This window comes from Phocoena sinus, chromosome 15 (genome assembly GCF_008692025.1).
Source record: "Phocoena sinus isolate mPhoSin1 chromosome 15, mPhoSin1.pri, whole genome shotgun sequence".
Classification (NCBI taxonomy): domain Eukaryota; kingdom Metazoa; phylum Chordata; class Mammalia; order Artiodactyla; family Phocoenidae; genus Phocoena; species Phocoena sinus.
The window spans coordinates 3,949,159-3,961,884 of NC_045777.1; the positions used below are offsets into that span (position 1 = coordinate 3,949,159).

Genomic DNA, 12,726 nt, shown 5'->3' on the forward strand with positions numbered 1-12,726 from the left:
GAGGATTCTTTCAACTTTCTATTTCAACTCAGAGGTGTCCGTGTCTGCTATCATGTTTTGAATTTCATTATTATTATTAATCATTATTATTCCTTCTTTATAGCATCCTGTTACTATTTCATGGCTCCAACATCTTCCCTTCTGTCTCAGGCAAGATTAATAATGATCTGTTGTCATTGTTATTGCTGAAGTTCGCCTCTTCCTATATTGTCTCTCTTCCAAGTTCCTTTGTTTCTGTATGTTTTTATCTCTCTTTCCCACTAAAGGCTTCCCTGAGATACCTGGCAATCTTAACTACCTGCTCATGTTTAGGAAATACGCACTGAAAAACTGGTTAGAAACACTTTACAAACATAAAATGTCAATCGTGGACCTCCTGCAGGGTTATCTGGTTGCCCTGTTGATGTGGGGAGACCTGAAGTAATCCCCGTTAGGTCTTCCGCACAGGCCGGTCGGCTTCTGCCCAAGGAGTTCTCTGATCTCCTGCCTGGAAAGTGTAAGGCAGGTGCCAGCATCCTGCAGTCAGAATTGGGATTGAGAGCGGAGGCCTCGATGTGCGGTGCCAGCCTTTGTTTAAACCCTCTGTTTTCAGTACAGCCCCCTTGCTCCCCAGCGTTTTGTAGAGTCTCCAGAGAGTAAGCCCAGAGTCTTATCTGGGGGCGAGAGCGAGGGACGTGACCAGGCTCTGAGAAGCAGGGGCGGGGTGCAGATCTGGGGGGAGAGCGGGGGGGTTGAATGCTGCTGATTCTTTCAACCAACGCTCCTGTTTTCAGTCCCACCTGGTACCATGGATTTCTGAATGTCTAGGGCTTGACTACTGTTAAACAAGGATTAAGTTCACTTGGGTCTGCTAATCAGTGACCACTTAGCCTCTGCATTCCAGCCCCTACAACTGTGGCGCCATTTCTTCTCCGGTCATCTTGTCCCCTTGGGCCTGGGCATTCCAAACACATTCCTTCACTAATGTCTGGGAGGAAAGTGTAGGAAGTGTATGTGCTCTGTCCTCTACCTTGAACCCAAAAGAACAGACCTACTCCTTATACCCCCAGGGGTAGGTCACTAAGATGATGGAGCACACCAGGCTTGAGTAATCAACTTTAAAACTCCATCAACCTTGCGACAATTTGGGAAAGGAAGCAATGACTTTTGCGCACCACGTTCCTGAGATCACCTGAAGAGGCAGCACCGGGGTCTTTGGTATCTCATTCATCCGCTCAACAGACATGTCCTGGGCTTCCTTCAAGGAACCAGGTACCATGTTCAACCCTGAGGAATTGGAGGACAAGACCAAGGTGCCCTGGCCCTCAGGAGCCTCTGTTCCGACCGGGGAAGAGAAACAGAGACAAGTAAGATAACTGAGGTTGTGACGGGGGTCACGAAGGAAATAAACGGGGGGAACCCCAGAGAGGGAACGATACACAGGAGGCTATGACAAAGATGCAATGAACAGGAGAGGGTAGAGTAATAACAAAAGTGATGATAAACAGGGAATATTATAGAGAGTAACAGTCCCTGAAGGGCAGATTCCAGAGAGTGACTGGCTTGCCTAGTTGAGGAAGGCATCTCTGAGAAGGTGGACACCTGAAATGAGACCTTCAGGATAAGAATGGCCCTCAAAGGCCATTCCAGACAAAGGAGGAACAGAGGCAGGGCCCTGCGGTGGGATGGAGCTGGGAGGATTAAGGAATCAGTGGAAGGCGGTGGTGGAAAGATGGTGGTAAGCACGGGCAAAATGAAGCTGAGGGAGCCACCAAGGGCTCAGATCTTGTAGGGTGCAGGCAGCCCTGGAAGGGGTTTAGATTTTATTCTTCATTCATTGTGAAGAAACCAGTGTTTCCAGCAAGAGGTCTACATCTTCTAAAGAGGCACTTGGCTACTATATGGAGATTGAAGAAGGAGAGAGGGGAATAGATGGGAAAACCAGCTACAAGGTTCCCAAAGTAGTCTAGGGGCCAGGCGAGATGACTTGGCTAGGGCAGTGGAAATAGAAATGGAGAAAATGGATGGATTTGAGATCCACCTGCAATTCTCACCTATGAAAAATCACCCAGAGACCACAATGATGAAAAACGTTTCTAGAGCTCCAGAGTTTACCAAGCCCAAGCGCCTCGCTCTAAGTGGATTAAGCTGTGCTCCCACAGTGACAAACCACCAGGCAATTCATTCATTCAAAGAAGAAGTAAAACCAATTAGTACAGAGAAAATAATCAGATTGGCCAAGCATCTTCTCAGCAGGTCATTTGGGTTTTTAAGCTTAACGGAAAGGTCATGCATGCCTTTGACCAATAACTTCCTGACTCATCCGAGGAAGCAAGGGAAGAAATACATTGATTTAATTTGCCTGTGACCTAACAGTCTACAGAGAAAAGTGCGTTATCTTTACTCATTGTGAAAAATGCCCAAATAATGTCACAGAAGTGTGTTTAGCGAATTGTGACCCTTGAAGAAGGAAAGCATCCTTGCTATTAGATGAATGGCCCTTTTCAAAGGTCGGTAGGGCTCCAGTCAAGGGTTTAAAGCACAGAACGGCATCCTCTTTACGTTTCGGCATCACTCTGGGAATCACTCTGTACATCTTCAGAAATTATGGATTCCACCGTCCTATCGCAATCTTTGCGAATTCGACCGCTCTTACGCAATTACCAGCGTCATACTATAGGACCCATCTCTCATCACAGCTCTGTGTGCTGTTTCTGCCCCCCCACAACCCGAATTAAAGGCTGCGTTTTTAATAATTTCCCTCAGAAATCATTGCCAAACCACGTGGAGGGAGGAAGAGACTGCCTAGTATTGTAGCAAATTTAAATTTAGCCATCTTGAAAAGGCGACAGGGAAACTGTAAAATAATTAGAAGGAAAACGGAGTGAAGAAACAACACGATGAAACGTACAGCTTAACCGGTGACATCTTTAATGTCAAGCCTCCTGCAGGCTGTCTCATTGCGAGGCCTTGTTAAAATGCTAACAGACATATTACTCAAATATCATTATCTGAAAATGTAAGTAATTTGATGCCTTTTCATCAATTGCCCCAATATACCCCAACCTCCATGAATTGGAGTCCAAAGACGCTGAATTATAAGGAAGGGGTAAAAATGAGTCTATCACATTGGCCTCATTGAGTAAGCTATAAGCAACAACACGATCCCAGGGGCAATCTCCCAGACTACTAATTTATCTGAGATGAAATTGTTTACAAGCATTCCCTGTCATCGAAGGATGCAAAATGTGCTAGCAATTAAATTTGCAATTACTTAAGGAAAGTGGGGCGGAACTCTAAGAGGAATCACTATGTGGGCAGTTATTCGCTCATATGCCAAATACTAGTTGAGCCCCTTTGAGTCCATATTTTTGAGCCCATTTATGAGCCCATATGATGGAGCCTAAATATTTATCGAGCACTGACCACAGTCAATGCTCTGTGCCAGGAACTGTGCTGAACACAGGCAATGTATTCAGTGACGGAGGCAGATACCCTCATGGAGATGACAGTCTAATGGGGGGAGAAATTCAGCCAGCAAATAATTACACCAAAACAAAAAAAATCACTTACAAATAACCAATGCTGGAGAGGGTGTGGAGAAAAGGGAACCCTCCTACACTGTTAGTGGGAATGTAAACTGGTGCAGTCCACTATGGAGAACGATACGGAGGTTCCTCAGAAAACTAAAAATAGAGCTACCCACGTGACCCAGCAATCACACTCCTGGACATATATCCAGACAAAACTCGAATTCAGAAAGATACGTGCACCCCTGTGTTCATAGCAGCACGATTCACAATAGCCAAAGGCATGGAGACAACCTAAATGTCCGTCGACAGACGAAGGATAAAGAAGATGTGGCACACATGCACAATGGACTACTACTCAGCCATAAAAAGAATGAAATAATGCCTTTTGCAGCAACATGGATGGACCTGGAGATGATCATACTAAGTGAAGTAAGTCAGACAAAGACAAACATCATACATCACTTACACGTGGAATCTAAAATATGACAAATGAAGCTTGTCTACAAAACAGAAACAGACTCACAGACATAGAGGACAGACTTGTGGTTGCCAAAGGGAAGGGAGGGTTGGAGGAGGGATGGACTGGGAGTTTGGGGTAGCAGATGCAAACTATTATATATAGGATGGATAAACAACAAGGTCCTACTGTATCACATGGGGAACTATATTCAATATCCTGTAATAAAACCATAATGGAAAAGAATATGAAAAAAATAAAAGTCCAATCGGAAAAAAAAAATCACCAAACATATGTAGCAAATGCTAGGAAGGAAAAAGCAGAGGTGCAATGAGAGGTTACAGTGGGGCCCTGACCCCACCTGTATCCATGAAATGAGTAAAACCATGCATACTGTAAAACCGTTCCCACATGCCACCTGTTTGGGGCTGGTTTTCTCTCTACCGAGTCTGAATCATTCATTTGAGTAATTATTCAACAATATTTTTTAAGGCTCTATGGCACACCAGATATCAGACTAAATTTTTTACAAGTAAATTCATTTGTTTCTGCAATCGTATTACAATTTTTGTTTTATGAGGCCTCTGAAGAAGAAAAACATACGGCTGAAAATGATGGAGGGAAGAAGCTTTATTCTTCTCAGGCAGGGGCTGGGGACATTCATTCCAATCAGAAAAACAATCAGAAGTGGGTGGACTGTAGGACGTGGGGAGCGGCCACCCACTTGAGTCCCACAGGCAGAGAACGACTTGAGAGACAGCCAGGAAAATATATTGATGGAGTACAGCATCGGGTATTTCTGTGCTACCCTAATGCAGTCTTCGGAAGGTTCGCCTCTAAGTAATCACAAATGAATCTTTTATTTCAGAAACCACTTTCCTTTGTGGTTCTCATCTCTTTTCTATTCCTTTGATGAAAGGCAATGAAGACAAGAACTGTCCCCGCATAGGAATTCTTCACCTAATAGACTATGTTTAGTGCAAAGCGGTGTTTAAAATCTTGCTTTAAGGGGCTTCCCTGGTGGCGCAGCGGTTGAGAGTCCGCCTGCCGTTGCGGGGCACGTGGGTTCGTGCCCCGGTTCCGGGAAGATCCCGCATGCCGCGGAGCGGCTGGGCCCGTGAGCCATGGCCGCTGAGCCTGCGCGTCCGGAGCCTGTGCTCCGCAACGGGAGGGGCCCCAACGGCGAGAGGCCCGCGTACCGCAAAAAACAAAATCTTGCTTTAAGTTAAAAGTTGTATCCTGTCCAGACAACAAGAGAGTGACTTTAAAATACAGAGTGAAAATAGGATGATGAAATCACGTCAGGAAAAGAGATGATCGAAGAAATGCCATTTGAAACGTTAAATGCCATGACAGAACACAGCAGCCCATCTAGTCTATGTATCGTTATTTTAAAAGTTTCCTATGGCTAAACGAAAATTGTCTATGAGGGTCGCTTCCTGGGGACCTAATTGATACAATCACAAAAGCTTCTCATCTTGCCTCGAGATTTACACGTTGGAAGGAAGGAGAAATTACCCTGTTTCAGCAATTCCGGAGCTCTGTGACTTAACTAATAGCTTTAGGGAAAGAATTAATACTTCTCTATTAATTCTAATGAGAAAAGATGTAGGAAAGTCATTTGCTCCTGTCAGAGAAGGAGAGAGAAGGCAAAGGGGGAGAAAAGCCCTGGAGAGACCCCCTCCCCAGCCTTGCTGACTCTTCCTGATGCTCGGGAACATTCTGAGGAGAACTCTTGTGAGAACAGAAGGGGAGAAGGGTGCTTGCACGAGGCCCTAAATCACAAAAAAACAACCACCGCAGAAAACCCGAGGGAACAAAGGCAATGTCTCCCTTTCTTCCAGGGACTTATTCAAGCCTCTTCATCCAGTATTTAGAAATTGTACCTTCTACGTGTGTGTAATTAGGTAAAGCCTTTACTTGAGAAACCACCTGGAATCACGGCCGTGTCTACACTTCTGTTCCGGAGATGAAAGGAAAGTGTTTTGATCACTTTCTCCGCTCAGATATTTTCTCGCAATTCGGCGAATGGGGCTGGTTTGAAATATTTCCGTGACTTTAAAGCTTGGTTGTGTACAGAATTCAACAACATTCCTTCAGAAAGCGAGACAGAGGCCTACAGGATAGAGAGAAATAATGAAAGTGGCTCAGGAACACGCTTGGAAAAGTTGATCTCAACATCTACCGAAGAAAATGGGATTTGTGGGTCTGTTTGAGCCAGTGGTTTTCAGCCGGAGGTGATGTCCGGGGACTTTCCTGGACATGCGGTACACAGGATGGACCCACGGCCCACCCTGGATGGACCCAGCTGCGAAGGTCAACAGGGCCACGGCTGCGAAACCCTGGTTGAAACCAAGAATCACAAACTCAAAAGCTACAGGGCCAGACCAATAACAGAAACAAGGGCTTCTGCCTGGGGTGAGGGCCGTGGATGGAGAGGGAGGACAGGCCCAGCCTCCAAGGGCAAGGCTGCCCCTCAGCTCCCACCCACCAAGACCACCGAGGACCAAGCATCCAGTTTGCCAGAACTATCCATTTTCCAAGAGAAGCCAGAAATCTGAGTTCCATGATTCCCTTTAAACACTGATAACGAGTTAATATTCAAACAACAGCGCCCGCCGTGCTAACCAACGTATGCGTGGCCTGAGGGCTGCCAAGAGAGGCCAGCGTGAGACCCTTTGTCCACGAAGAGGTTCAAGGGCGCCCACGATGAAGGGAAGGCTTTAGTCTCCGCGCAGGCTCTGCTCCTTTGCAGAAGCAGAGTTTCTTTTCAAAAATACTGTTAAAAAGATACTTACGGGAGAGTAACCCTGTTTTTGAAAAGTAATTTAGTAGTATCTTATAAAATGAAATTTATAATTACAAAACACGCATTGATCCAGCAACTGCTCTTTGCAAAATGGAGCAAGAATATTTACTGCAGCAATAGCTGTGGTAGGAAAACCAACAGAACCAACAGGAACATCCATCAGTACAGGAAGAGTTGAATAAATAAATATGGTACAGCTATACTGTGGGGTTTTGTGCCATTATTAAAATGATCTATCTATCAATCTGTAATATATGCCTAGAGTTATATACAAGATATATTAAGAAGAAAAGAGCTGTCGATGACTATGTATGGTATGATCTATCTGTGTAAACAACAAAATAAAGTGTCCATCATGTACGTGATGGCACATCAGCCCAACTCTGGCAACCTCGGGGGGCCATGAGGCTGGGGATTGTCAAGCTTTCCTTGCATATGTCAATGTTGCTTTTCTGTTGCAACAAGTATGGGATTGCTTTATTCGTTTGAAAGAAAAATCAGAGGCAAATAATGACACTGGCTCTAAAATTCAGACTGAAGGTCATGAAGAAAAGCCCCAGAGTGTGCAAGGGAAGTCATTTCAATCAGAACACACATCTGACAGAGGGAGATGGACCCTCACACCCTCATACCAAGAGTTCAGTTTCTCAGGATGAGAAAAGGTTGAGAGACTCAAAAGGAAAAGAAAAATATATTTTCCCATCTCTAACCAAATCTGAAGTATTTCTGTTCTAGCCTCATTTTTTTGTGTGAAATTTTGACTCTTCCGAGTAATCATTTTCCAATCTCTTTTTTCCAGAAACCACTTTTCTCTATGATTTAAATTTCTCTTCTCTTTCTCTGATGAAAGGCAATCAGTTTGAGAACACTTCACTTAACCATTTTCTCTAAAAAAATATATTTAGTGGGAAAGTATGCTTAAAATCTTTCAATAAGTTGAAACTTGGATCATCCTCAGACAATAAGAGAGTGCCTTAAAATAAAGAGAGGACAAATTGTGGGGAAGAGAGAAAATGAAATGACGAACAAAGAAAAGAAAGGAAGAAAAGCCCAGCTAATATTATTTGAATTATTGAGTGCCAAAATTGAATCAAGAGAACCTACTTTGAGGGATCGTTACTTTCAAACTTTCTTAACTCTAAATGAAAATTGTAGCAGAAAAAAAGTTCAGGCTTTGGAACATAATTGATGTGTTTAGGCAAGTGCCTCATCATTTCTTAAGATTTACACCCTGAGAAGGAGGTGTTATCCCTGGTTTCAGCAATTCTGTAAGCAATATTACTTAACTAATGGCTTTAGGAAAAGAATATCTCCCCATTAAATCTGACAGGAAAAATAATGGTACGGAGCCATTAGCTCTAGTCAGAGGCGGAGAGGGAACTGGTGGGTGACGGAACCCTGGAGTTCAGGCTGCCATTTTGTTTCTCTCAGGAAAACGTCTGGAGGCAATGTGTGACAAAGACAGCAGGGCACAAGTGACATGAAGTAAACCTCCCCAGCCCCACCTATCCCAGTTCACTCAACTAACAAAAGTTGAAAGGATGAAAAAACACACACACACACAATTCACAGCTACTTAATTTCAGAGAATTGCATCACCATCCTCCCATGATATTGAACTATTCTACCTTTTCAACAGGATTAGGTAAACCTTTTATCTCAGGAAGTACCTGTCAGAGAAGTTCTCTTTACCTTTCTATTTTTTCAATGAAAGACAGCTGCTTTGATAACGTCTGCCTCAGAGGAATTTTTCCTAAACTATGTTAACCAAAAAAAAAAATCCAGTTAAAATATTTCAGTCCCTTAAAAGCTTAGGTACGGACAGAAAATTCAAAAGAAGAGATTCCGGTGAGAAAGAAAGTAAATGAGGCCAGGAGAAAGCACAGAAGAGGCTCCTTCCCCCTGGAATTAGATATGGGTTTACTGTTCATGATTTAAGAAGCTCAATTTTGCCTCGTTGAGGTAGTACACACGTAGGTGAAGAGAAGAAAATTAGGACATAATTATATAAGGATTTGTATTGTGGTAAATGCCACAAAGGAGATGGGTTATGAGTCATACCACAAGGACACCTAATCTGGCTTGAGAGGAAATGAACAGCCTGAGGAATCATGAAAATGTCACCTCAAAAAACCATCCAAGGATTGGACTGATCTGCAGATTGCCTTGGGTAGTATAGTCATTTTAACAATATTGCTTCTTCCGATCCAGGAACACGGTGTATCTTTCCATCTGTTTGTGTTGTCTTCAATTTCTTTCTTCAGTGTCTTATAGTGTTCGGAGTACAGGTCTTTTTGCTTCCTTAGGTAGGTTTATTCCTAGGTATTTGATTCTTTCTGATGAGATGGTAAATGGGGTTGTTTCCTTTCTGATCTTCTGTTGTTAGTGTCTAGAAATGCAGCAGGTTTCTGTGAATTTCTCTTGTATCCTGCAACTTTACCGAATCCATTGATTAGCTCTAGTAGTTTTCTGGTAGCATCTTTAGGATTCTCTATGTATAGTATCATGTCATCTGCAAACAGTGACAGTTTTACTTCTTTTCCAATTTGGATTCCTTTTATTTTTTTTCACCTCTGATTGCTGTGGCTAGGACTTCCAAAACTATGTTGAATACAAGTGGCGAGAGTGGACATCCTCGTCTTGTTCCTGATCTTAGAGGAAATGCTTTCAGCTTTTCGCCATTGAGTATGATGTTAGCTGTGGGTTTGTCATGTGTGACCTTTATTTTGTTGAGGTGGGTTCCCTCTATGCCCACTTTCTGGAGAGGAACAGTATGAAACCTCAACTGGGTTCTTCAGAGACAACATAGTTGAAGGACCCACCAGAGGGACAGAAAAACACATTTATCGAAATCTCACTACATGCCAGAGTATTTCTTTCTCCTAATGCAGTTTTCTAAGCAATCATATGTTTTATTTCAGAAACTACTCTTAGTGGTGCTTACTTCCCTTCTTTGATGAAAGGCAATCAGTTTAAGATTTCCCTCTCAGAGATTTATTTTTCCCCCTGAAAGATGTTGAGTGGAAAGCCATGTTTAAAATCAATCCTGAAGTTAAAAGTTTGTTCCCAGACCATAAGCATGTACCCAAAATTTAGAGAGCCACTCTGGGTATGAGGTGAAAGGGAAAAAATACAATTACTGAAAATACCATTTGGGATCTATAAGGTCCAGATCGAAATCAAGAGTATCTACCCTTCGAATTATGGTTTTCAATGCTTCTCATTACTAAATGAGTCTGTAAAAGATGGTCCATTTCTCGAAATATGATTGAGATATTTGAGAGAGCTCATTTGTCCTCAAGATTTGCATCCTTAAAAAGAAGCAACTGATCCATTTCAATGGTAATAGCTGGGAAGAAAGAGCTTCCCTTTTCTCCTTCACTAATCCTGATAAGGGGGGGAAATTGACTAATTTCCAACTAGAAACAAAGACGAGAAAGAAAATATTGGCGTTGGCTTCCTCCATTTTGGTTACCCACTCACCTTAGGAAAGCAAACATTCTAAGTTCAGTCTCTGTGAAAAGATAAATGTTCGGGGAGAATCTAGCTCTTCCCTCAAACCTAAACTGCAGTAAAAGTTAATTAGACAAGAAAACCAGGAAACAGAATGAGAGAACACTCTTCTGGTTTTGTAACGTGTTTAGGTACGCCATCTCACATGGTACTTGGGCATTTCTTTTCTTTCTTCAGAGCACCTGCCACTATAGTTCTACCTTTTCTGAGGAGAGGCAAGTGTTTGGAAAGCTGAAAACTTTCTCCCGCTATTTCTCCTAAACAACATTAGCGAAGGAGTCAAGGTAAAATATTTCAATAATGTGAAATCCTGTGCGCGCACAGAATTCGACAGCATTTCTTAAATACTGTTGAGGAGCAAAGGGGACTGAGAGAAAGGGAAAAGAATAAAGGCAGCTCAAAAGACTCTTTGAAAACTTTTCAGACCAAAATGTACTCAAGAATGTATGCTTTCAGCCTGATTTTCTAAGTGGGGTTTTTCTTAATAATGAAAGAAACTCTACTGGGTGGACTTTGCCATAACTGAAGGACTTTCAACTCGGCTTCAGCTTTTCTCAAGATTTCCGGCTCAAAAGAAAGAGTACTCCTGTGACTGCAATTCCGTAGCAAAATGCGACTCAATGAGTCTGTTTTGAGCAAAAGCCTCTATGTGGTTTCTACGGATGCTGGCAGAAAATAAAGGGGGACAGTCGTGAGTTCTTTCAGGCGAAGTAGGAAATAAAATACCAAGGGTTGACTCTGCCCTGAGATGAAGAGGCTTGACTCGGAAGTGCATGGAACAAAGGGGAAAAGAGTAATAGCAGGAAGAGATAGACCCAAGTCTTTCAGAATCCCATGAAGTCACTCTTTTGTCCTCCCACCAGCTTTAGAAATTCTACCTTTTATGATGGGAAACTTGAATTCAGGACTTTTTTTTTTTTTTTTAACTTCAGAAACTCTCCTAGACTCAGGGTCACACCCTTTATCTCCCCCTACATTTAATCAGTCTGCTTAAAACACATTGGAAATGTAAAAGCTCAGTTACACAACCAAAGGCTTTCCTGGAAATACAGGTAGGACTCCCAACGCAACATTAAGGAAAAAGAGAGGATAAAGAAGAAAGAATACCGCCCCAGAAATAAATGTTAACCCTACCAAACTCATTAAGAAATTTGATTTCTAGATTTTTTTTTTTTTTTAAGAACAGCGATTGACATATTAGGACTTTTGAGAAAGTCAACGCTTTGAGGCATTTAAGAAATCTTTACGTCTTTCCTTGAAGATTTCTACTCCATCACCCATAAAGGGAGTCTGTTTTGCAAGTCAAAACCACTTTAGGAAGGAAGACCCAGATCCTACAGAAAGTGGGAGATGCCCCTTAACCCTTGTCTGGGAAAGAGTATAAATAATGTCACACATCCAGAAAATTCCACCTGGGGAAGGAGTAGGGAATGGAGTGGAAGATGAGACTTGAGGTAGATATACAATTCTGCACAAATGATATACAGAGGTGAAGGAGGTTGTGGGAAAAACAGAATTTAAAATATGCAAATTTTGGGACTTCCCTGGTGGTCCAGTGGTTAAGAATCTGACTTCCAATGCAGGGGACGCTGGTTCAATCGCTGGTCTGGGAACTAAGATCCCACATGCCGCGCAGGGGCTACTGAGCCCGCATGCCACAACTGGAGAGACGCCTGCCTGCCACAACTAAGACCCGACGCAGCCAAAAATAAATAAATACTTAAAAAAGAAAAAAAAATTAAAAAAATAAAATATGCAAATCTTGCTCCAGGGAGAGAAGACAGTCTTACAAACTCCTGCCTTCAAGCAGTTTCTGGAATCCTCGCTGGGGGTGGTCCCGAGCAGGGTCCGGCTGGGGGCACCACTGCACCTGACCACACAGTTGGCCCCTGGTTATTTTCTTAAATCAAAGACAAAGACAGCTGGTTTGATAAGACGACCCCCCCCCCCCCACTCCAAAATTTTCTCCTCATAGAAGTCCCAGGGTCTGTTTAAAATGCCTGGAGAAAGAAAGGATGACTCAATTACGTAAATTACGTTAAAGACGGGAAAAACAACCCAAAAACCCGGAAACGTCGCAGTTGTTGGAAATTTATTCAGGAAATCTTCTTGACTTCTGTTTTAAAATATGTTATTACTAAATTCAAATCAGAAAAAGAATACACGGCTTAAATTATCATGGAGTAAACTAACATAATGGTTTTGAAATAAAGTAGTTTACACTGTTTCTGTGAAAGCTGAGAGAAAAATAATGGGACAATAGTATGAACATCTATCAAAGAATGAGGGCTAGAAGCACCGAAGAGGGGGTTCTGGTAAGCTTTCTCAGTCAGACCTCTCATGAAAATCTAAAAAGAAGAAAAGTCACTGTGGGGAGAGCATTAGAAAGATGGGAAATGGGCTTGAACCCCAGAGGATGCTGGCACCCAGAGGGA

The 12,726-nt window shown here is 42.7% G+C and overlaps 1 protein-coding gene across 12 annotated transcripts in view; it reads right to left on the reverse strand.

The window, feature by feature from the left end:
* The window catches only part of ZNF831 (zinc finger protein 831), a 174,068-nt gene that overhangs the window by 66,370 nt on the left and 94,972 nt on the right, over nucleotides 1–12,726 (reverse strand). The window contains exon 5 of one of the 12 annotated variants that reach the window (XM_032605028.1): nucleotides 5,185–6,085. The exons of the other annotated variants lie outside the window; for them this stretch is intronic. Within the exon in view, the coding sequence (XP_032460919.1) occupies nucleotides 6,066–6,085 (20 nt within the window). The 3' untranslated portion in view covers nucleotides 5,185–6,065. Of the gene's footprint in view, nucleotides 1–5,184; nucleotides 6,086–12,726 lie in introns of those variants that run through there. 12 annotated transcript variants of the gene reach the window in all.